The 23,615-nt window shown below is 45.4% G+C and overlaps 1 protein-coding gene and 1 long non-coding RNA gene across 2 annotated transcripts; one reads left to right on the top strand and one right to left on the bottom strand.

The window, feature by feature from the left end:
• Positions 1–1,606: 1,606 nt before the first annotated feature.
• On the top strand, positions 1,607–23,119 carry LOC131311334 (UPF0664 stress-induced protein C29B12.11c). The gene is made up of 5 exons (XM_058338745.1): positions 1,607–1,951; positions 22,028–22,139; positions 22,318–22,389; positions 22,491–22,702; positions 22,793–23,119. The coding sequence occupies exons 1-5, from the start codon at positions 1,842–1,844 to the stop codon at positions 22,899–22,901; spliced, it is 615 nt and encodes a 204-aa protein (XP_058194728.1). The 5' UTR covers positions 1,607–1,841; the 3' UTR covers positions 22,902–23,119.
• LOC131311335 (uncharacterized) lies at positions 5,189–21,161 on the bottom strand. Its single transcript, XR_009195471.1, has 2 exons — positions 20,083–21,161; positions 5,189–8,417 (listed from the first exon to the last, which is right to left on the bottom strand). It is a non-coding gene; the product is annotated as an uncharacterized LOC131311335 (long non-coding RNA).
• Positions 23,120–23,615: the final 496 nt, after the last annotated feature.

Genomic DNA, 23,615 nt, shown 5'->3' on the forward strand with positions numbered 1-23,615 from the left:
TATATTATCCTCTTCATAAATAATACACCCAAAACACATACGGCATCCAATCGGGCCCTTATAGATAAAGGGGTTAGTTTATGCGCTTTTAAAGTTGAGATGGTATACCCGAGAAAAGTGAATAGATGAGAGGTGTCCATGGAATTTAACATAAAAACTGCATTTTTTAGGAGGCGACTATTCGCAACTCCTTATTTTAGGGCGCTGCTATTCGCAGCCATTTATTTTCTCTCATAGCCCGTTAAAAATTTCTAATTATACTCGACAGTTAGTTATCGAAATTGAGATATATTTTCAGCATCCAATTACCGAAATATATTATTTTTTTCAACAGTTATTTACCGAAAATGTATGTTCGGCAGTTGTTTACCAAAAGTTGAACATATTTTCGACATATAGTTACCAAAATATAATTTTGTTTTCAACAGCTATTTACCGAAATGTTATGTATGATTTTCAACAACCATTTACCGAAATGTAATGAGCTATAGGAGAAAATAAAGGGCTGCGAATAGCAGCGCCCTTATTTTATCCATTAGCCCATTAAAATTTTCTAAATAATTACAACATGAGCCCCCAATGCAAAATGTCTTACTTGCCCTTCTAACGTTTTAGACACGATCCATCATCTTCTTCCTCTCTTCCCTTAGTCAACTCATGCCTCCTCCATCTCCATAGCTGGCCATAGCCACCACCACTTGATCGAGAACACCGCCGCCACTCCTCTCTCTCTCAGTACAATTGCCATTGAATCACCACACTGTGACCATTTTGAAAACAATTTCGGTAACTAACTATTGAAAAAATATAAATAAATAAATAAATATATATATATATATATATATAATTTGGTAATTAACTGTCGAATTTTGGTATATACTTCGGTATTAGATTATCGAAAATTTATTTGACAATATTATATTACTGAAGATTAGAAAAGTCGTGTGTGTGTGTGTGTATATATATATATTTCAGTAATTGACTGCCGAAAATATATAAATATTTTGGTAACTAACTATTGAAATTATTTAAATATTATGGTATTCAAATGTTGAAAACATTACATTTTTTCGGACCTGAAACGCCAAAAATTTGGTTCAAAAAATTGAAAATTCTACGTCGAAAAAAACATAGTGCTCGATCGGTTTCCAAGTGAGTTTCGTTTTGAATTTTGGGGTTTCGATTTTTTGGTTTTGATATTTTTGGGTTTCAATTTTCGAACTTTTTAGGATTTTTGAGGTTTCTATTTTTTATTTTGAATTGTGCAGAGAGAGAGAGAATAACCTTGAAGAGAGGCGGGAGGGAGTGGCGGTGTTCGTAATTTTGGTGGTGGTGGCTATGGAGATTTGTGCTGTGTTTGGTTTGTGTTTTGAAAAGTTTTTTGAAAAAATAGTAGAGGTAATAAGTGGAGAGATATATAGAGAGAAATGTTGAAAGTAAAGAGAATTTAGCGGAATCTAGGAGGAATTTTTTGAAAAATTCTTTTTAAAATGCAAAAAGAATTGGTGTTTTGGGAGAAGAGGGGTATAATGAGAAGATTTGAAAAAATTAATGGCTCATAGTGTAAATTTTATTTTAATATATTGGGAATGAGTTATGTAACGAAGAGGCTAATGGAAAAAATAAAGAATTGCGAATAGTTGTCGCAGATTTTTTTCCGATTTGACCCCGCTTGTAGAATAGTAGAATCCAGAAGGCTGTGGAACACGGAAGTTCCTTTTGTATCACGATTCGATTACGTCAACGCTTGCTCCGATTGAGAGTCGGTTCAGATCGCACATATACATATACATATATATATAGAAGCGTGTAGAATTCTCCATTATTCTGCGGTGTTAAGGATGGCCTTGAATCCTCAGCTGTTTCCAAATGGATTGCCCGTTTCTTTTACCAACGAGATGTTTGTCTTGGCCAGAGACGGCGTCGAATTCGAGGTCGACAAGATCCCCGGGTTAGCGTCTTTGCAATTTTTTTTTTCCTTTATTGTCTTCGCGTTGTTCCTTCTTTCCCTAGTCTTCCACGAATTTTTTACCTTTCGGCGCTAAATAATCATTGAGTCTTAGCTTTCATATTTGCCTCTATCATAATTGCTCCGAAGTTCAAATTCGTTCGCTGATCGGGTTTTCAGATGATCTACTTTGATCAGAGGAAATGTTGATTCTCAGATTATTCCTTGAATAGACACAAAACAAAAACTGCAACGCTGCTGTTGCAAGTATTTTGGGCCTATTTAGATTGACTAGAGGTTGGGGCACACATGATGCATGTGCAGGTCCAATCTCACATGCATAATAGCTTACCGCTGTGTTTGTTTTATTTTTTGACAAAACATCCGAAATTACTTTCGCATGCATCGCATGTGCCCCGGCCTCTAGTATTGCCTACTTTGTCAAACATAGATGCTGGGGCACACTCAATGCTTGTTTTATTTTTGACAAAACATGCAAAATTGGACTTGCGCACGCATCGCGTGTGCCCCGGGCTCTAGTACCGCCTACTTTGTCAAACGTACATGCTGGGGCGCACACAATGCGTGTGCAAGCTATTGTGTCTATTTTATGAAATTCAAGTTGCACACGTATCGCGTATGCTCCGGCTTCTAATACAAATACACATAAAATCACTACACATAAAATCACTGGCACGCGGAAACAGAGAAATGTAACACTAAACACCTAAGATATTTAAAATGGATGAAACCCAATTGAAGATGATGCAGATATATGATGGAACCCAAATTACCCATTTGAATTACCGGGACGCATTCAGACATGTAACATACGAATAGACATATAATTACCGGCACGTGGAAGCACATAAAGTATAACACACGAAACATATAAGATACATAAAACAATGCAGATGATTAAACCCAATTGAATTACCCGGACGTGGGGTTCTCGCAATTGGACTCATGACAAAAGAACCTAGTGTAGGTTCCATGTGAGAAATTGCTGCACTAAATCTAACCTCTGTTTCGTAGAAGAAAACTACTGGAGAGAGAGAGAGAGAGAGAGAGAGAGAGAGAGAGAGAGAGAGAGAGAGAGAGAGAGAGAGAGAGAGAGATCACAAAATCGTGGGGGCTGTTTTCAAATTGGGAGGGGTTCGGTAAGAGAGAAAATGGGAGCAGTTAATGGATTGGTTTCCATTTCTGCCCCTCACGGTTACATACAAAATAGAGTGCTTGATATATAGGATAAAATGTTTTTTGGGGACAATTTTGCCAACAAAAAATGTGAGCCAGCCTCATTTTGGAGTCCACACCAAAAGGTGCTCTCCCTTTACATATTAGAATAGATGTTTTGAATCTCTCTCAAATTTTTGGGTTTCTTTTTGGTAATGGTGATGTGTGTATTAAGTGTGTAGTGTGTACAATAGTGGTTGATGAGCCAAGTGGCAGCATGTGACTCCGCATCAGTCCTACAAACAATCACAACCACAACAGCGTATTCCGCCACTTGATGGAAAGGGTTACATTGGTCTAAAAAATTTGTTCCAAGGATGAAAATAGTGGATAAGCTTAATGCAAATGACAGATCTAATTGCCACCTTTGTGGTCAATCGTGCATTAAGAGGAGTGAAGCATTGTCAGATTACTTTTTCTGGTGTCCTTAGACTATCTTTATGGCTTTGGCCATTCAAATGGTGGAAACTAGTTGGTGGCTTCGGCTCTATGTCAAGCTATAGGCGTCGCCAAAAGGGTAGAGTAGGCAAAGACCAATCCAACCAACTGAAAGAATAGTTGATTAGGGTTCGTGAGGAAGATAGAGGTGTGAGTTGTAAGCTATAAAGGTTGTCAAAATCCGATTTGGAGGAGACAAACAAGAAGTTATGGCGAAGGCAGGTGATTAAAGTAAATGGGTTTTGGTTCGATTTGCTCCAATATCGAGTTGGAGGTAGGATCTATTAAGTGTCTAATTGTCCAAAAAGTAGAATATGTGCCCAACCATGTGTATATCATACAATCTAACACCCCTTCTCACGTGTCACCTTTTTTGCATGTAGAGATGCAAATGTTCATAGATAGTGCAAAACGGGAGTTATGGGGAGAAGAAGAATGCAAACAGAAAACAAATACTCCCTCCGTTCCAATTTGTTTGTCCATTATTCCACTTGTGTAATTTTTCAATTGCTTATATTTTTGTGATTTTGGAATCTTTGTGTAATAGAACTAATCGAGAACTATCGCTAGTCTGAATTGCCCCCCTTTCACTGTGCTTAATAGAACTCATTGAGAACTATCAAATACAATGCATATTGCATATTTTTAGAGATTCATATTAAAAGATGTAAGAGATTGAAAGCTGCCATAACCGTAAAAAATGGACGGACAAAATGGGACAGAGACAGTACATTGGAGAGGCACGAACCCAAGACTTGTCCCAACCTGAACTATGACACCATGTTAATTCATCGATTGGTCCAAAAGCTTAAGCTATTAGGAAATGGGCCCAAAATTGTATATTAAGTTATCTAACAGCATCATGTCAAAAAACATTATGTGTTTGCTTCAATGCTTGGTATGTGAGTTTCGTTGTTGGGGATCTTCACCACCTAGTAAAAGGAAAGGCATCCATGCTTCCACAGGAGTTGGAGTTGGGGAGCGCAATGACACTTATTTTTGTTTGTCACCATAGTTGTCAAAAGTGCGCCTAGGCGATAGGCGAGGCGAGGCGAGGCGCACCTATTGCGCCTTGAGTCATCCCAGGCGCAGCGAGTTGAACAAAGCGCAGCTTAGGCGCAGGAGGCGAGAAAAGGCGAGCAGACGAGAGGCGCAAGAAAAGCGCGCTTCTTTCAAAAATAGATCACAACCCTAGGATTTTACCCTCGCCGTCAGATTTGAACGAAAATAACACAAAAGGGACGTTGTCTGGGCTTCGCCCTCTCACCTCCTGCACCGTCAGATTGTCTGTCGTCAATCTGTTGCTGTTGTCTACTGTAGTCGTCGATCTTCTCTGAGTCTCTTGATCTCTTCTTTCTCCTGATGGTATTCTCCCTCCCCTCTCTCTCTCTCTCTCTCTCTCTCTCTCTCTCTCATACGTATATATGTATGAGAAGCAAAAAGAAAAATCACAAGAGCTACCAATTTGGCTTCTTTGTAGGTATATATGTATATATGTAGGAGTAATTATTTTCGTAAATATGTAGGAGTAATTATTTTCGGAAATAATGAATTAAAATATATAAAAACAAGTTCGAATTTTTTGACATTTTAGTTTTTCTCTATGCGAGATTGGTGACTATTTGACATTTCATGGATGTTTTTATGTATCTTTTGGATGGTAAACTCATTGGCTTAGTGCTTATTACTTGAAATATTAGTGTGTGCTATTTTTTCCACATAGGTGCGCCTCGCTTCAAAAAGGCGCGCGCCTCACCTTGCGCCTCGCGCCTCAGGCCCAACAGGACTTCGCGCCTCGGTGCGCCTTTCGCCCGTGACAACTATGTTTGTCACTGGTAGAAGCACACTGCATATTCGAGTAGGGCAATCGAAGATTGTGAATGTGTTAAAGAAAATCTGATGTTCTTTCACCTTGGGCAGTTTTGAGACATAATCATCTTCTTGTGATATCAACTTCGTAGAATGGGCATGTTCAACAACTCCTTTCAGCTTTGGAGTCACTTGATGTGCATGCACCACACTAGCTTGTCTTGGTTGTGGCAGTTTTGTAATGGGCTTGACATAGTGTCAAGTCTAGTAATTTTTAGGCGTGAGCTATCAAGGATTCTATTATGAGTTTTAATGGCCTCAACACGTCTTGAAGTAACGCATTTCTCACAAACATTTACATGACAATGTGAAGGCATATACTTCTCTTGGAGCTTAGCTTTCATTGCTTGCCATGTGTTTGTTGGTGGCAATTCCGATCTTCTAATATGTCCTACCACCACATTTACACCAAGCCTAGAAGTTTAACCTCAGCAAATTCTTCGATCATCCGTCGTCTCATAGTATTCAAGGAAGTCCTCAATTGATGCAATCCCATTGGAGAACATCCAAAGATCATTCCTTCCTTCAAAATCTGGAACTTCTATCTCATGGCTCAAGGCATATTGTGTCACATACTCCCACTTTGTGAGAACGTAGCAGTGAAACCATAAGCTTTGATACCAAATTGATATGCGATAGAACTGCAATACGGTTAAGGATTATCAAAACACAAAACAGGGGCTGTTTTGAGGCTGTGAAAAGTGTAACTAAACAGTAGATAGAGAAAAGAATTCCAGGCATCACACCAAGACAACCTTAGGCATCACACCGGTGGCCTCTTTAAGAACAATGACGGAAGAATGTTGGGGTTATTTTGACTCACCGATATGAGCCTTTTGATTCTTTAAACTCTTGTCATGAATTTGAACGTTGGAACAAACAACATTTTGAGTACAAACTTTCTTCAACCTTGGTGGTCCTTGGGGTGTTTTTAATCCATCAATCAAACCCATTTTACCCTTGACAATCAGATTATTCATTGCCTTCCTCTGGGCTGATCCGCTTTCCAAAGAATTAAGCCGATAACTAGAATTATGATGTAGGACAGATTTGGAATAGGGCTAAGTATGATCAAACACAGGAAAAATGGCTGTTTTGGGGCTGTGAACAGGAGACATGAACAATATTTTGTAAGAAGGAGAGAAAGAGTTAGAAAAGGATAGATCTAGACCTCACACCTTGGTTACCAAAGGCATCACACCTAAGGCCTCTTTAGCATCACACCAAAGAATGAGATTGCATCACACAATCATAAAAGCTTAAAGCTAATTTTTCATTCATTCAATCCATATCTCAAACTCTTGAAGTACATCAATATATTGTCTCCTAATGTGTTTAATGCCAAAGACCGTTCCTATTCCCAAGATGGCTGAATAGGAAGAATGTGTTTAATATCAAAGACTGTTCCCATTCCCGAGATGGCTGAATAGGAAGAATGTGTTTAATATCAAAGACTGTTTCCATCCCCTAGATAGCTAGATAGAATGAATGTGTTGTCTAATGGTTGCATGCATTGAATATGTGGTCAAACTTCCCAAAATGATAAGTCACAGCCTTTAATGATGCATGTCTAGTCAATACCCCAAGGAGGCCCTTCATCATCCCAAATCATTGGATCTTTTGAAACTACCAAACTACCCATTGCATTAATCATGGACCGCTTCAAATTATCAAGTTGTTCCACAATCCTAAAAAGAATCTCGTCATGCTGGAACTGAGTTAATCCGACTTTAAAAGGCCTTTCGGATCGTGTAGACATGATGTTACCTTCGCTCTAATACCAAATTGACAGTGGTGGAGCCACTCTAGGCCCACTGGGGTCACGAGCCCCATTGCAATTTTTTTTAAATTTTAGTTCTAGTTTTTCTTGTTATGGAAATTGGTAGTCTTAGTTTTAGGTGAATTAGACAATTATTGCTTTTTCTACAATTGTGAGCCAACTAGCTCGCATAACTACGCAAATATCAAGGGTATTATGTTTGAATAATTTTAAATAGGTTGAACATTATCTACTTTATTTAGGATCCATACTAGGTCCGACTTCAGTAGCCAAAGCCATTTTGTAACGTTTTACCTTTTATAACTGTTTTTGTGAAAATATATCTCAATTAGACATGCATAAGTGCTTAATCAAACTATCTAATTGTTTGTTGCAAGACCATGTTTCGATCAAATCTTATCAAAACGAGAATGGACTTGCTTGAATTGTTACAAAAACAAGCCTCACAAAATGAATTTTCTGATTATCAAAGTCAAAATCTGGTGTGAACTTTACAAAAAGTGATTAATTTTCACCTAGTGTGTACATCGAGTAATGTTCATCCATTAATTAGGTGGGTGAACAAAGTAGTAGTCCTAAATTTGGAAACTGTCCTTCATTTCTCATGATGTAACAATAACACACAAGTCACTGTTGCATCGCCAACAACCATCAAGTCGTGGGTGTTGTGGTTCGGTGGGATGTTATCATAGGTTGGTTGTCACCATAGTTTTTGTTTTCATAGTGCCCCCAGTGATGCATATTCCTGGTGACACCCCTGCAAATTGATGTAGGACATAGTTGGAGTGGGGTTGAGGATGATCAAAACACAATGAAAAGGGGATTTTTTTTTTCTTTTTTCTTTTTTCAGAACTATGTATTTGAAGAGTAGATAGAGAAAAGAATCCTATGCCTCACCTAGAAAACCTTAGACATCACACCAACTCCTAGGGCCTCTTTAGCATTACACTGAAGAAAGAGGATTGCATTACACAATCTTGAAGCTTAAAGCTCCAGGACTTTTTATTTTTTCCTTCATTCATTCATGTCTCAGTCTTGAAGTTACTCTAATTATTAGGCTTCCCAATGCAAAGGACTATTCCTATTCTCAGTGGTCTAACACAAAGCATAAACCTAGCAATGAGTACGTCTAACTATTCTTATTGCCTAGTGTGGGCATATGATATATCTTGCAACCGAATGCACCTTTTCCAAGAACTCTGCCGGTGACCATCTCCTGGAGGAGCAAGGCCTCCTCCACAGGATTCGTCCCCAGGAGGAGCAGGCCTCCTCCACAAGATTCGTCCCCAGGAGGAGCACGCATGCCTCCTCCACAAGCTTCGCCTCCAAGAGGAACGTACTTCCTCCACAAAGCTCACTTGCAGGAGGAGCATGCCTCCTCCAAAAGGTTCACCTTCAGGGGGGGCATGCCTCATCCACAAAGCCCACCTCCAGGAGGAGCATGCCTCCTCCACAAGGTTCACCTCCAGGGGGGGCATGCCTCCTCCACAAAGCTCACCTCCAGGAGGAGCATGCCTCCTCCACAAGGTTCACCTCTAGGAGGGGCATGCCTTCTCCACAAAGTTCACCTCCAGGAGGAGCATGCTTCCTCCACAAAGTTCACATCCAGGAGGAGCATGCTTCCTCCTCAAGCTTCACCTCCTTCCTCCTCAAGATTCACCTCCAGGAGGAACATGCTTCCTCCGCAAAGTTCACCTCCCGGAGGAGCATGCCTCCTCCACAAAGTTCACCTCCAGGAGGAGCATGCTTCCTCCACAAGATTCACCTCCAGGAGGAGGCATGCTTCCTCCACAAAGTTCACCTCCAGGAGGAACATGCTTCCTCCACAAAGTTCACCTCCCGGAGGAACATGCTTCCTCCACAAAGTTCACCTCCCGGAGGAGCATGCCTCCTCCACAAAGTTCACCTCCAGGAGGAGCATGCTTCCTCCACAAGATTCATCTCCAGGAGGAGGCATGCTTCTTCCACAAAGTTCACCTCCAAGAGGAGCATGCTTCCTCCACAAGATTCACCTCCAGGAGGAACATGCTTCCTCCACAAAGTTCACCTCCCGGAAGAGCATGCCTCCTCCACAAAGTTCGCCTCCAGGAGGAGCATGGTTCCTCCACAAGATTCACCTCCAGGAGGAGCATGCTTCTTCCACAAAGTTCACCTCCCAGAGTAGCATGCCTCCTCCACAATGTTCACCTCCGGGAGGAGCAAAGCTTCCTACACAAATTGTGTCTCCGGAAGAGCAAGGCTTTCTCCAAGAATTCTCCACCCGCGGAGGGGTGAGGTCACCTCCGGGCACCTCACCTCCTACTCGACACTTCGAAGACTATACGAATTCTTAAAGGCGACTCTATACACCATCCTAGGCCGGGAGCAGGGCCTAGGTACCCCGCTCGGGACCTACGGAGGAATGTGGCTTGGAGGCTAGAGCAAGGGGTTTATCAAGGAGGATGAGCTTGCCTCCGGCAAGCTCTAACTTGACCGGTCCTAGAGAGAGAGGGGGCATTGACCGCCATCTGACATCTCGGAAGAAGTATCATACCTACCGCCTGGCACCTCGAAGCTCGTATCATACCTCGCCTGACTCGGCAGATGATACGCGTCTCCATGCATCACCGAAATAGCCTCTGTCGGCTCCTTGGTTACAAGCCCCAAGGCCTGACTTGGGACTAAGAGAGGAAAAGAGGTCAACCTCCACTCTGTCCACCAATGGGGAGGAGCCCTACACCTGGCTCTCCCTCATCTCCAAGGCTCATATAAAAGAAAGCATTCAATACCAATCAACAACCATTCAAGGCATTCAATACGCACCTACTCTCCACTGCCATCTCTCTCTCTCTAAGTCCGGCCCGAGCTCTCTCCTTCTCCTCCTCCACCTCCGGTGGTTCCGAGCACCATTGTAGCAACCGCCATATACCCGGAGGGCGACCTCAGGTACTCTTCCCGCTCCTACCTCTCACCTTATACTTTGCTGGGGAAGAGTGGTACTTGCTACGATGCCTCCAAAAAAGCCAACAGGAGCTCCCGGACTGAGTGGTATTGAGGGCTTGGAGGCTACCTCCGACCCCATTATAGAAGAAATACAACCCATTACGCAAACCACCGTCAGCGAACAGTTACGTTCGGTGACCGAAACCCTCGCCACATTGCAACAAAACGAAAACCTCTTGATGGAGACCGTACTCGCCTTACAAAAGAAAGGCACCACCCCTCCTCCGCCTCAGGCAGAGACGGAGGGAACTCATCCTACTGGCTCTCAAACTAAAACTCGCGACAACCAAATCGGTGAGGGAGCACAAAACCTCCAATCCAAGGAGACGCTTACTCCTCCGCCAGAGATTAGCTCCCAGAAGCCCCCCTCCATGGGCGTGGGTTCAGCCGCCGTAATCCAGAGTACGGCGAACACCATTCCCGTCACACTAGAACAAGTGCGAGCACTCATCCAATCCGAAAAGAAATCCCTCACCTTTGCTCCCGACGCAGACCTATGCCCTCCGTACCCCATAGCAGTCGCAAGCATGCCATATCCAGAGGGATACACGGTCCCTAAGTTCATCCGTTTTGACGGAAGGAAAGGGAACGCCAAGGAGCACGTCATTCGTTTTGTGGTCGGCGTCCACAATGGTGACCATAACTTGAGGCTACGAGAGTTCTCCAAATCCTTGACGGACAAGGCGTACTCATGGTATGCCAATCTCGCTTCTAGCTCGGTCCTCTCTTGGGAGGACATGGTAAAAAAGTTCTACTCCAAGTTCTTTTATGTGGAGGACCGCCTCACAACCCTCCAACTGATGAAGGTGACCCAAAGGCCCTCCGAGGACTTGAATGTTTATGTCTGCCGCTTCCGCAAACTATTGGCGGATGTTCAAGAACCGATTTCGGAAGACCACGTAGCCAAGATTTGTGTGGACGGAATGCAGCCAACCTTCAAGCCCCATTTGGTCACTCACCACTTCCCAGATTTCTCCTCTTTGTATGAGGCGGCCCGGAACTTGAACGAAACAGTGGAACCCCCACTTCCTCCACCTCGCTTCCAACATTCCCCTCGCGGAAGGCACCCGAGTTCCAGACAGATGGCTTACGCGGCCTCCGGCCCACCACCTAATCGAGGTCGGGGGTACCCGGCAAAACGCCCGAAGTACAATGAGCCTCCACCTTTGCCGGTAACAGCAGCGGAGGCCTAAGCATTCTTGGACGCTTGGGTGCAGGATGGGAAGGTGGTACTTCCAGAAGCCAGGAAGGAGCCTACCCGGAGAACTATGGAACATCCGGACTATTGCATTTATCATAGGATGGTCCGCCACCCTACCAAAGACTGTTGGGGCCTCCGGAATTTATTTGAAAAGTTTGTGACGGAAGAGGCCATGGAGCTCCTAGGCAACTAAAGGTGTCCTTTGAAATCCCTTCCTAACTCACAGAGATTGGTGACCAAATTTGTGAGCTCTATGTACTATACCTCGTTAGAAGCTTTATCAAAGTATCAAATTATCATTGCATTCCTCCATGCCTTAAATTTTCTCCATAATAGAAAGAAAGGGAATCACAATCACCTAGCTTCCAGAGGCTTGCCCCTCGGGCACGAGCTTGCCCCTCGGGCACGAGCTTGCCAAGCTTCTGATCGCCTATAGAGATATTGTCTACCAATACTCTTGGCCCTCGCGCCATGGGAATGTCGCAAGCCTAGCCTAATCGGGGGCTTGTTGACCAACCCGTCCTAGGCTTGGCCAACCAACATGCTTAGCATTGGTTGACTGCCAAAGCATCGCAGGATTGTCTCCATCTACGAATCGCCATCGAAAATGTAATAATGCCGAGCATCGCCTCACTTGATCGCCCATTGAAATATTGTCTAACAATATTCTCCGCCACTGCGTTGTGGGAATCGCAAGCCTAGCCTAATTGGGGGCTTGTTGATCCTCCCTTCCGGCGCTTGGCTAACCTACCTAGCATGGGTTGACTGCCAAAGCACCGCCAGACTCCATACATGAATCGCCACGGAAAATATAACTCCATGCATCGCCTTAGGCGATCGCCCATTGAGATATTGTCTACCAATATTCTCCGCCACCGCGCTGTGGGAATCGCAAGTCTAGCCTAATCGGGGGCTTGTTGATCCTCCCTTCCGGCATTTGGCCAACCTGCCTAGCATGGGTTGACTGCCAAAGCACCGCCGGACTCCATACAGGAATCGCCATGGAAAATATAACTCCACGTATCGCCTTACTCGATCGCCCATTGAGATATTGTCTACCAATATTCTCCGCCATCGCGCTGTGGGAATCACGAGTCTAGCCTAATCGGGGGCTTGTTGATCCTCCCTTCCGGCACTTGGCCAACCTGCCTAGCATGGGTTGACTGTCAAAGCACCGCCGGACTCCATACAGGAATCGCCATGGAAAATATAATGCCATGTATCGCCTTACTCGATCGCTCATCAAGATATTGTTTACCAGTATTCTCAGTCACCACGCCGCGGGAGTCACAAGCCTAGCCTAATCGGGGGTTTGACGACCATCCCATCCTCCATCCTGGGCTTGGCCAACCTGCGTGCTTAGCACTGGTTGACAGCCGAAGCACCACAGGATCGTCTCCATCCACGAATCGCCATTGAAATCACAATGATATCGAGCGTTGCCTTATTTTTAATCGCCAATAAAGATATTGCCTGCGATCATACAATCCCCCCCCACCTGCACGCCTCGATGCTCTCATTCCGCCAAATTACAAAAAAAGAGGGGCAAAGATCGGGAAGACACGCCTCCCTCCCTAGAAAAATCTGGAAGATATACCCCAATGGGGAAGCACACCTCCCTCCTAGGGAAATCTGGAAGACACGCCCCTCGCCTAAAAGCGACGCCCTCTCACACGCCCAAGCAGTCATGCAACTCCGCCGAAAGAAGAAAAATAAAAAGAGAATCTTTTATACAGTTCGGCGAAACGACAACCATAGGCAAAACGGTATATACAAACAAGAGATTGCAAGACAAGGGTATTCCATGCTTTCATTACCAAAAGTCCATTACAAACGAGAAGTGAAAGCACAAAAAGAAAGGCAAACTCCTAAAGGATTCTTCCTCCAAATTTTCCGTTACCAAAAGGTTCATTACATATGAAGATCATTACTACCATTACTAATGTTTATAGAACATGATAGTTCAAGACATTACAGAAAGGAAATGAGCATCAACAAAACAAGAGTGAACCACCCAGCGCCCAATCCTTCTTCACCGCCGTAGCCCTTGACCGGCGTGACTAGACATATCGAAGCCTCCCGAGAGGGCACTTTCGCGCTCGGCCACTTCACCTTCAAGCTTTTTCTTCCTTTTCCTCAATCGCTCCGCCGTCGCTTCAACTTCCTCCAATTCTTTACTTACTTTCTCCAATCGCTCCCGCCAAGACGGAAGCTCAAGAAGGAAAGCCATTTGATCTATTCTCTTACGGAGCCAATCAACCTCTAACTGATAACTTCCCAACGCATCCAAACCACCGTACACAGACGCAAACTCCTCAGGAGTAGCTTTGGGCAAGCTCACATCCTCCTGCAATTCCACAAACTATACCAAGGAAGCTAGTGCTAACCTCCTGGAAAAGCTACTCATGTTGCCGAGCCGAACAAAGGTATTGGGCCACTGAAAAAAGATGTCGGACAATAAAAATCGATGCTCCTCCCGAGCCTCGGCAAACAACACATTCGGCCTTAGCTTCACCTTTTCCTTCGTCTCCAAAGTCACAATGACACTCCCATCAGGATAGCGCGCTATCATAAAGGCACCCTCTTTCCACCAACGACGACTACTGCGCATTTCGGTCTCATTCGCCCCCTCTGGCAGGCTCGATGGTGCTAAGTCTTGCGCAATTGACTCGCCACCACCGCCCTCCTCCACATGGTTGAATCCCACCTGGTCCTCCACTAAACCGGCCTCTTCCTCACCCTCCTCCTCATCCCTTCGGTCACCATCACAATCATCCTCTTCACTTTCCTCTTCACTCCCTTCTTCCTCCTCCATTTCCTCCTCTCCCTCTTCGCTCGGCACCACACCCGACGAACGCATGAGACGGAGTGATTTACCCTTCCATGGATGAGACCCCCCCATAGCCGATCCCCCCTTATCCCCCCAGATATCATTCATAACTCCATGCACCGCCATATTTTGATCGAAAGTGCCTATCGCCTCCAAAGAATCGGAAGGCACCTCCAAACCTCCTCCGGCCGCCATTGTTGAAACCTCCACTTGTGGTGTTTTTACCACCTCTTCCACAGCATCAGGTTGAATCGCTTGCGAGCTCTCCTCACTACCTTTCCCCGGCTGAAGCACTCTCCCGGAAGACACTCCCTCATCCCCCCAGATGTCGTCCATACCTCCGTGTGCCGCCGCATGTTGATTTAAGGTACTTATCACCTCCACGGAAGTAGAAGGCACCTCTGAACCTCCTCCGGTCTCCGTTTCCAGAATCCCCACTCGTGGCATTCTTATCACCTCCTCCACAACACCAGGTTGAACCGCTTCAGAGCTCTCCTTGTTTCCCTCCGTAATCTAAAAAAAAGGGAGAGAAAAGCGTCATTACACCAACAATTTAACAAGAATAAAGAAAATTAAAGACATGCAAAGGTGACAAACCTCAACCTTTTTTCGCTTGTTGGGCTTGGCCACCTCCATAGCATCTTTTGCAGGCCTTTTTGAAGTATGCTTGCCACTCAATCGTACTCCCTACGCCTGCCCCTCTCCAGCCCCGTCACTCACGGATACACTGCTTCCCACATTCGTCTCCACAGTACCATATATAGTTTCCAGATGTTCTTTCACCCTCCCCAATACCTCCTCCTTAACATATGGCGAACGGGCACCAAACGATGCAAGGACCGGATCTTTCACCTTCGGTAGACACAACTCACCATCCTGGCTCACTACATCCTCCACTCCCAAAGACACGGGAACTCCTTTCACATATTCCAGGAAGCGTACCAGGTTATCCCTCCAATACTCCCTATAGAGTTTCGTACATCCCCCCATCCTTTTAGCCCCAGGCAACGTGATTGTATTCATTGACCTAAGCTCTGCCGGGAAAGCCGATTTCAGGGTCCTTTTCCACCCATCTCCCACACCCCCCGACGGCAGAAATGGTTTCGGCACCCCCTGATCAAACCCGAATTGGCGTGCAACCCTCATCGGACCATACATCACAGAACCATACCTCCCATTCACAAAACATGGTAATTCCCCCCTCATCATACAACTCATCCTAAAGAGCTCCGCCGTGGATGCATCATCCTTATTCGCAAAGGCCACCACATCCTCCTCCGAGTACACATTAAAAGGAAATACCCCCTTCGGCGTGTTCACATACGGTCGAGCAACAAACTCTCCCTCAACATCAAGAACATCGGCAATACTACCCCGCACATCCCGGATGCCACTTCCGGACCATCGCGCCGACCGGCATACATTTCGGCACGGTTCCCCCTTACCTCCACTACCACCCGCCCCAAAATCATTCGGTTTAGGCGCAACTTTAGGAAACCGCTCAAACAAGAACATATGAAGAAAGTTGGTGGCCACATAAATCGGCAAGTCATACCTCCCGCAAGAGCGTCGCGCCGCATCTTGAAGCATGTCTAATCTTTTGAACAAAGTCCCCAAAAACAACGGGGCCAACGGTACGGATTCCCCGGAAGCAAGGATCGCCGCAAGTTCAAACAATGTCGTATCAACACCATCCTTCGGAGGACCAGGAAAAATGTACCAAGTTAGCCAATAGACTAAGAACGCTGCCAAGTGAGCCGATTCTTTCAATCCCGGCCCGTCCGTCACTACATGAGCTTCCTCTCCGGTCTTCGACGCACCCAAATCCTTATACCAATAGCGTGCCCATTCAGTAAAGGTATTCTTCACTCCATTGTGGCCCTTCTCCCGGCGAACGGAATTCCGCAGCGCATCGACCATATCTTGTTGTGAAGGAGAAAATCTCCCGGCGGACGGGTCAACTTTTCCTAACATGGGCAACCTCAACAGACAGCCCACATCCTCCAAAGTGGGTCTGGTCTCACCCCAAGCTACCGGAAGAGTATGAGAATCGGCACTCCATCGGGACACCACGACATCCATCCACTTCCGCTCCCGCAGAACAACCAATCGCAAACTGTTCACCACGGCACGATGGACATCGGCTTTTCGCAATAACTCCACAAAATCGGCATTCTCCAAAATATCATCTGCCCAAGTCGCAAATGCAGTCGGAGGAACAACATAATTCCTGTAAGCAGACAAACAGTGTGGAAATTCACCACGCTCAACCTGGAACCTCAGTACGGACTTGGGAGAAATAAAACAACCCTCCTCCACCGAAACCTCCTTGTACCCTAACAACGGTTTGTCAACCACTTTCCCAATCTCTGCATCCGCTTTTACTAAGTGCCACAATTTATCACCGTCGCCAAGATAGGGTGCCCGAAACCAGAATTCCGGACTAGGCAAGGGAGGAGGTGGCTTGTCTTTCTCCATTTTAAGAGATTTATTGGATTTCAAAGCCGCGGAAGAAGCACGTTCCCGCCGTGGTTCTACCACGGTACCGGCACGGCTAGTGACAAGAAGCTTGGGCCGCGCCGTCATTTCTTTCAACCACAATGTATCCGAACCCCGGCACCTGTCAGACAATTACCAAACATAACAATCAAGATTCAATTTTGCGAGGGAAGGGCGCCGCATGCATCCCTTTTGCACCCTTGGCAAGAACAAGAAAGTTCCACTTTTTTTTGCAAGGGGAGGGAGCCGAATGCATCCCCCTTGCACCCTTGGTCCACAACAAAGATTCATCATCAAGGAGGAAGCGCCGTGACACTCCGCTTGCTCCCTTGGCAAAATTACAACTTTGAAATGAACTAAAAAAAAAGTTTTACCTTGAAGAACCCCGTGAAATCCACCGCACGAATCGCCCCCACAAGCTCGAGTTGCCTCCGCGAGATCCACCACACGAGTTGATTTCAATGCCGCAGCTAAAACTTCCTCCTTCGGCACACACCTTCCTGCCGAAACCTCCTCTTGCCGAAATACCCACCCGCCAAAATCTCCTCCTGCTAAAACCCCTCCTGCCGACAACCCCTAACCGCTGACACCCCTATCGCCGACAACCCCTTCTGCCGGAACCCCACCCCGCCGAAACCCCTCCCGCCGAGACCCCCCTTCCCGCCGACACACCCACCTCCCGCCGACACCCAGTTCCCACCGACCCCCCCTCCCGCCGGGGCCTCTACCCGCCGAAACCCTTTCGCCCTCCTTCGGCTTGAAACCCTCTCGTCCACCTTTCGGCCGACCCCCCTCCCTCTCCCCTCTCGGTTTCTCCCTCTCCCTCCTCTCCCTCTCGATTTCCCCCTCCCCTCCCCTCTCGGTTTCTCCCTCTCCCTCTCCCCTCTCGGTTTCTCCCTCTCCCTCCTCTCTCCCTCTCGATTTCTCCCTCTCCCTTTCGGTTTCTCTCTCTTTTTCTCCTCCCTCACCGAAAGCAAAACAAAAAAAAAGGAAAGGGGGGAAGAGTTGTTATGAAAATATAGGAGAGGAAAGTAAAGTAATAAGGGGGAAGAGATGTTAAAAAAAAAAAAAACGCCGGATGGGTGGAGGTTGGCTTTAAGTCTTGAGTAAATTCGCGGAGGATCACGCCACCCTCCTAAACTTACTTTTCCTTTCCGGAGTTGTAGGATCCGGATATTACTTCCTCCCTATATAAAGAACCCACTTACTTCCTCCAAAACTATCACAATTCCACCAAGGCCAAGAAGTCTACTTTCTCTCTCTAAAAAAAATCCCAAGGCTCCTAAACTTTTCTTTTGGGTCGAAAGTAAAAAAATGAGAAGGTAAAATGAATTTATACTACTCCTCCTCGCAAATTGAAGAATCACACCATTTTTGGAACGCAAGGACGTCCTTTCATACTCTTAACTCTGATCAGATGTCAATCCTTCCATAAAAAGATGTTGCGAAGATCCGGTGGATATACAGTACAAGGGGACATTATTGCCCGCACACGCTCACCTCGCAACATGAGTACATGCGCGCAAGGGGACATTAATGTGGACATACGATACACATCGCATTCGGACGAGCATCCTCCAAAAAAAAAAAAAAATTAAATTAAAAAAAAAAAAAAAAAAAAAATTTCCGGCGCCCCATCCAAGGAGGAACAAGGTTCCCTCCACGGTTCAATTATGCCCGCACACACTCACCTCGTGACATGAGTATATGCGCGCAAGGGGACATTAATGTGGGCATATGATATATCTTGCAACCGGATGCACCTTTTCCAAGAACTCTGCCGGTGACCATCTCCTGGAGGAGCAAGGCCTCCTCCACAGGATTCGTCCCCAGGAGGAGCAGGCCTCCTCCACAAGATTCGTCCCCAGGAGGAGCACGCACGCCTCCTCCACAAGCTTTGCCTCCAAGAGGAACGTACTTCCTCCACAAAGCTCACCTCCAGGAGGAGCATGCCTCCTCCAAAAGGTTCATCTTCAGGAGGGGCATGCCTCATCCACAAAGCTCACCTCCAGGAGAAGCATGCCTCCTCCACAAGGTTCACCTCCAGGAGGGGCATGCCTGCTCCACAAAGTTCACCTCCAGGAGGAGCATGCTTCCTCCACAAGATTCACCTCCAGGAGGAGGCATGCTTCCTCCACAAGATCCACCTCCAGGAGGAGCATGCTTCCTCCTCAAGATTCAACTCCAGGAGGAACATGCTTCCTCCGCAAAGTTCACCTCCCGGAGGAGCATGCCTCCTCCACAAAGTTCACCTCCAGGAGGAGCATGCTTCCTCCACAAGCTTCACCTCCAGGAGGAGGCATGCTTCCTCCACAAAGTTCACCTCCAGGAGGAACATGCGTCCTCCACAAAGTTCACCTCCAGGAGGAGCATGCTTCCTCCACAAAGTTCACCTCCCGGAGGAGCATGCCTCCTCCACAAAGTTCACCTCCAGGAGGAGCATGGTTCCTCCACAAGATTCACCTCCAGGAGGAGCATGTTTCCTCCACAAAGTTCACCTCCCGGAGGAGCATGCCTCCTCCACAATGTTCACCTCCGGGAGGAGCAAAGCTTCCTCCACAAACTGCGTCTCCGGAGGAGCTAGGCTTTCTCCAAGAATTCTCCACCCGCGGAGGGGTGAGGTCACCTCCGGGCACCTCACCTCCTACTCGACACTTCGAAGACTATACGAATTCTTAAAGGCGACTCTATACACCATCCTAGGCCGGGAGCAGGGCCTAGGTACCCCGCTCGGGACCTACGGAGGAATGTGGCTTGGAGGCTAGAGCAAGGGGTTTGTCAAGGAGGATGAGCTTGCCTCCGGCAAGCTTCAACTTGACCGGTCCTAGAGAGAGAGGGGGCATTGACCGCCATCTGACATCTCGGAAGAAGTATCATACCTACCGCCTGGCACCTCGAAGCTCGTATCATACCTCGCCTGACTCGGCAGATGATACGGGTCTCCATGCATCACCGAAATAGCCTCTGTCGGCTCCTTGATTACAAGCCCCAAGGCCTGACTTGGGACTAAGAGAGGAAAAGAGGTCAACCTCCACTCTGTCCACCAATGGGGAGGAGCCCTACACCTGGCTCTCCCTCATCTCCAAGGCTCATATAAAAGAAAGCATTCAATACCAATCAACAACCATTCAAGGCATTCAATACGCACCTACTCTCCACTGCCATCTCTCTCTCTCTAAGTCCGCCCCGAGCTCTCTCCTCCTCCACCTCCACCTCCGGTGGTTCCGAGCACCATTGTAGCAACCGCCATATACCCGGAGGGCGACCTCAGGTACTCTTCCCGCTTCTACCTCCCACACCTAGAGGTCTATGAATATTGTATTGAGTGTTGAGTATTGAGTATTGAGTAGGACATTGACTAAATATGATTAAGAAAACCGTGTTGTAATGTAATCAATAGATCAATTTAGCACTTCTTTGCTAATTTTTGGGAGTCTTTTTTGACCTTGTCTTTTTGGTTGCTTTCTCTTAATTTTTACTAAATTTTGGTATATTTTTTTTATGTTACATCATTGGACTCGACGAGAGGGCCTTAGTGGCCGATGGACTACCCCTCCAATGCATAAGGGCCATAACTTGCAACCATATGAAATTACCAAAATTCCCCTGACCTCTTCGTTATGGACTGCATCGATACTGACTATTACGTCCCTTATCAAGGAGAAATGAGACAATTATACAATAGCCACCAGTTTTGTCCTGTGAAAAATACCGCAAAATCCCGGACTATATCGGATTTATCGATTAACTCCTGCGTTCGTCACTTTCAGGACATTTTTGGGGTCCAGGACACGTTTTGTCCGGTACTCATGAAGTACGCTATTTAACATTGTTCAACTTTCAAAGTGCACTCCTTTTTGTAATGACAACCTGCATGTCCTGCACTCCTGCCCTCATTTTCCTCCGACAAAAGCCAAGTCTAGGAGCCTACAATACCTTGTGTAGTACCTCTCTCTCTCTCTCTCGCGCGCGCGCGCAAAAATGAAAAGGTCTTTGTATATCAAAACCGGAGTACCTTTTTCTGAGCGGTATTACTCTTGGTTATAAGAGGAGCATGGTAATTATAAGTATGCCAATAAACAAACCCAAAAAATGTCTATTTCATGTGATTTACATCTAAGAATATTGTTAGTCACTGTTTAATTCACTTAAAAGATGTATGATGTAAATACACCTGACAAGTTCTTAAAGTCTTGCAAAATATCTAAATAGTATATATTTAATAGAACTATCGACTAATCTGAAATGGTATGCCGAAAGTATTGCGCCATACCAATAACGAAAACGGTACGTTATGTGGTACGAGATTGATAACTTTGGTTCTGTCAGAATTTGTACAGATGGTGAAGTTCCTAGAAACCTAATTTGATGGACTGGAATTCGGCGAGGAAGCCAAGGATATCATGTTAGAGGGCCTTCTCTGAAGATAATACATTGGAGGCTCTAGGGAGTTATAAAAGGGAGAAGGCTCCAGGTTTAGATGATATCACAATGGCTTTCCTTCAAGCAATATGGAATATTTCCCTAGAAATTTTGAGTTTTCGCCTCTATTTTTACTTGATTGGCTTCAAAAGAGTTCAATGCCTCTTTCATTGCCTGTAAGGAAGGTGGAGCGCTGGAGGTATTGGGTCATTGAACCATGTAGTCTGCTGGCTTGTGTTTATAAGTTGCTAGCAGAAGTTTTAGCCTCGCATCTTAGGAGTGAAAGTTTGATTTTTGAGGCTCAAAATGCCTTAATCCGGAGGTAGTCAGATTGTGAATGTGTTTGACAGAGTAGCCTGGAAACTGAGCATGGATTTTCGTTACCCTTTCCAGAAATAAGAACAAAGATTGTCTCAAGGCACTAAACGATAAACAGCTGCTTGGCATATGTGATCTTGGGGCAAACTTTGATGTTTATTCTAAGTGTGCTTCTGAACTGAAAAGGTTTTTGCTTTCAAGCGACACGTTTTATTGAAGAACTTATTTCTTTTAAATCGGGTATTAGACAGGGACTTGGCAGGTAGGGCCAGTTGGGAGAGCAGAGGCACAAGATGCAGTGTCTAAATCCAGAAACTTGATCGGTTATAAGTTATAACCACAGGACACTGATGAAAATTTTAGCCAACCATTTGCAAATGAGAAAAATGTCTGCATCAGATGTGGAAAGTCAAATTTCAACTTTGACTTTCAACGTTATAAACGTTATTGCTTTTTATGGTACATTGCGGTAGTACTGACCATGGCCTTGGGTTTTGCTTTCAGTGCTGACGGTGGGAAAGTTAAAGCCAAGGGAACAATCTTCTTGTCCAATATAAGGATGGTCTTTGTTGCAAATAAGCCTGTTGGAAATTTTACAGGTTTTGATATCCCCCTGGTACGGAAATGAAATTTTTGGTTGTTATTCTTTCATTATTCACACAAAATATTTTGAAGACATTGAAAGAATTGCTTGGTCATTGAAAACAGCTTTTTGCATTATGGATATCTGGGTTATATGCAAAAATTTGAAGCATTCATCACTCTTGCTGCTCTGTAACTTGACTCTTTTTCAGCTTTACACCCATGGTGAAAAATTCAACCAACCAATATTTTTATGCAACAATATCTCTGGACTTGTGGAGCCTGTAAGTACCCTTGGAAGTATTTTATATGGTCTTCCATTTTTCTACTGGTGTGTGAGTTTGTACTGTTTTCTTACATTCCCATTGTCATTCCCATACCCCAGGTGGTCCCAGATGACCAGCACAGGGCTTTGTACTCAACTCACTCATTTAAGATTCTGTTCAAGGAAGGCGGCTGCGGGACATTTGTACCTTTGTTCTTCAACTTGATGTCATCAGTGAGGCAGTATAGTCAACAACATGGTTCGACAGTGGAGTATCACTCGGATCCTTTGCAAGCAGCACAAACTCCGGTTGAGGAAATGATGAGACATGCGTAAGAGATGCATTGCTTTTCTGAAACTCATGTAGCTAAAGATTACCAGTGGCGATTGAGTAATTCTTTTTGTTCTTTTGCGTTTGACAGATATGTTGATCCTAATGATCCAACAAGAATCTTTCTGCAGCAGCCCAATCCTGAGTCTCAGCTGAGGCGCCGTACATACCACTCGCAGCCGGCGGAGCACACTTTATGATTTTGCATTTTTGATGAATAATGTTCAGACGCCGTGTTTATATTATGGGGTGTGTGCCTCTTATTTCTCCTAGAAGATACTTGAGGCAACTTTCAGTACAGCCACGTGTTTGGCCGACCATTAGAGATCCTGCTATATATTGTCCTGAAATTATACTACAAAAAATAGTCTCTTGAAAATTCTAAGATGAATGTGCAATGAGATTTTCATTCTGTAAAGTGACGTGATTTATAGCCAAACCTTTTTTTCTTGTTCATATTTTCTTGGGCACCGATAATGCCACGAAACTTTTACCACAAATGACCCTCTTAGCCCTCATTCCTCCTAACAAGAGTTTTCTGGTTGTACTTGCAACTCTTCACTCCTCTTTTGCGCCAAGAACTCCCTATTTTTGCTATTATTTCCTCTCTCTCTCTCTCTCTCTCTCTCTCTCTCTCTCTCTCTCTCATCTTTTGTATTCCTTTTCTAATGTCTCCTCTTATGTTTTACCCTTGCGTGGATTAACCACACCTTCCTTCATTCCCACCAGGGCAGCCACCACCTTCTGCCGCCACGTCACCACCAACGCTACCTGTACAATTCCCAAACTTGGATAATACGCGACCGATTCCGTGTAAGACCCTTTGTAATTCTCCCCATCAAAAACTATAAAGTAATACCAGATGGGCCCCACACATGCGGGCATGTGAGTTATTCATAGCTTATAAATCTGCA

This window comes from Rhododendron vialii, chromosome 12a, assembly GCF_030253575.1.
Source record: "Rhododendron vialii isolate Sample 1 chromosome 12a, ASM3025357v1".
Classification (NCBI taxonomy): Eukaryota; Viridiplantae; Streptophyta; class Magnoliopsida; order Ericales; family Ericaceae; genus Rhododendron; species Rhododendron vialii.

Excerpts from the sequence above, each read along its gene's own strand:
- LOC131311334 (XM_058338745.1), top strand. The coding sequence starts at position 1,842 with ATGGCCTTGAATCCTCAGCTGTTTCCAAATGGATTGCCCGTTTCTTTT. Across the intron at positions 22,390-22,490 it reads TCTCTGGACTTGTGGAGCCT|GTGGTCCCAGATGACCAGCA; the intron begins GTAAGTACCCTT and ends CCCATACCCCAG. Across the intron at positions 22,703-22,792 it reads GAGGAAATGATGAGACATGC|ATATGTTGATCCTAATGATC; the intron begins GTAAGAGATGCA and ends TGCGTTTGACAG.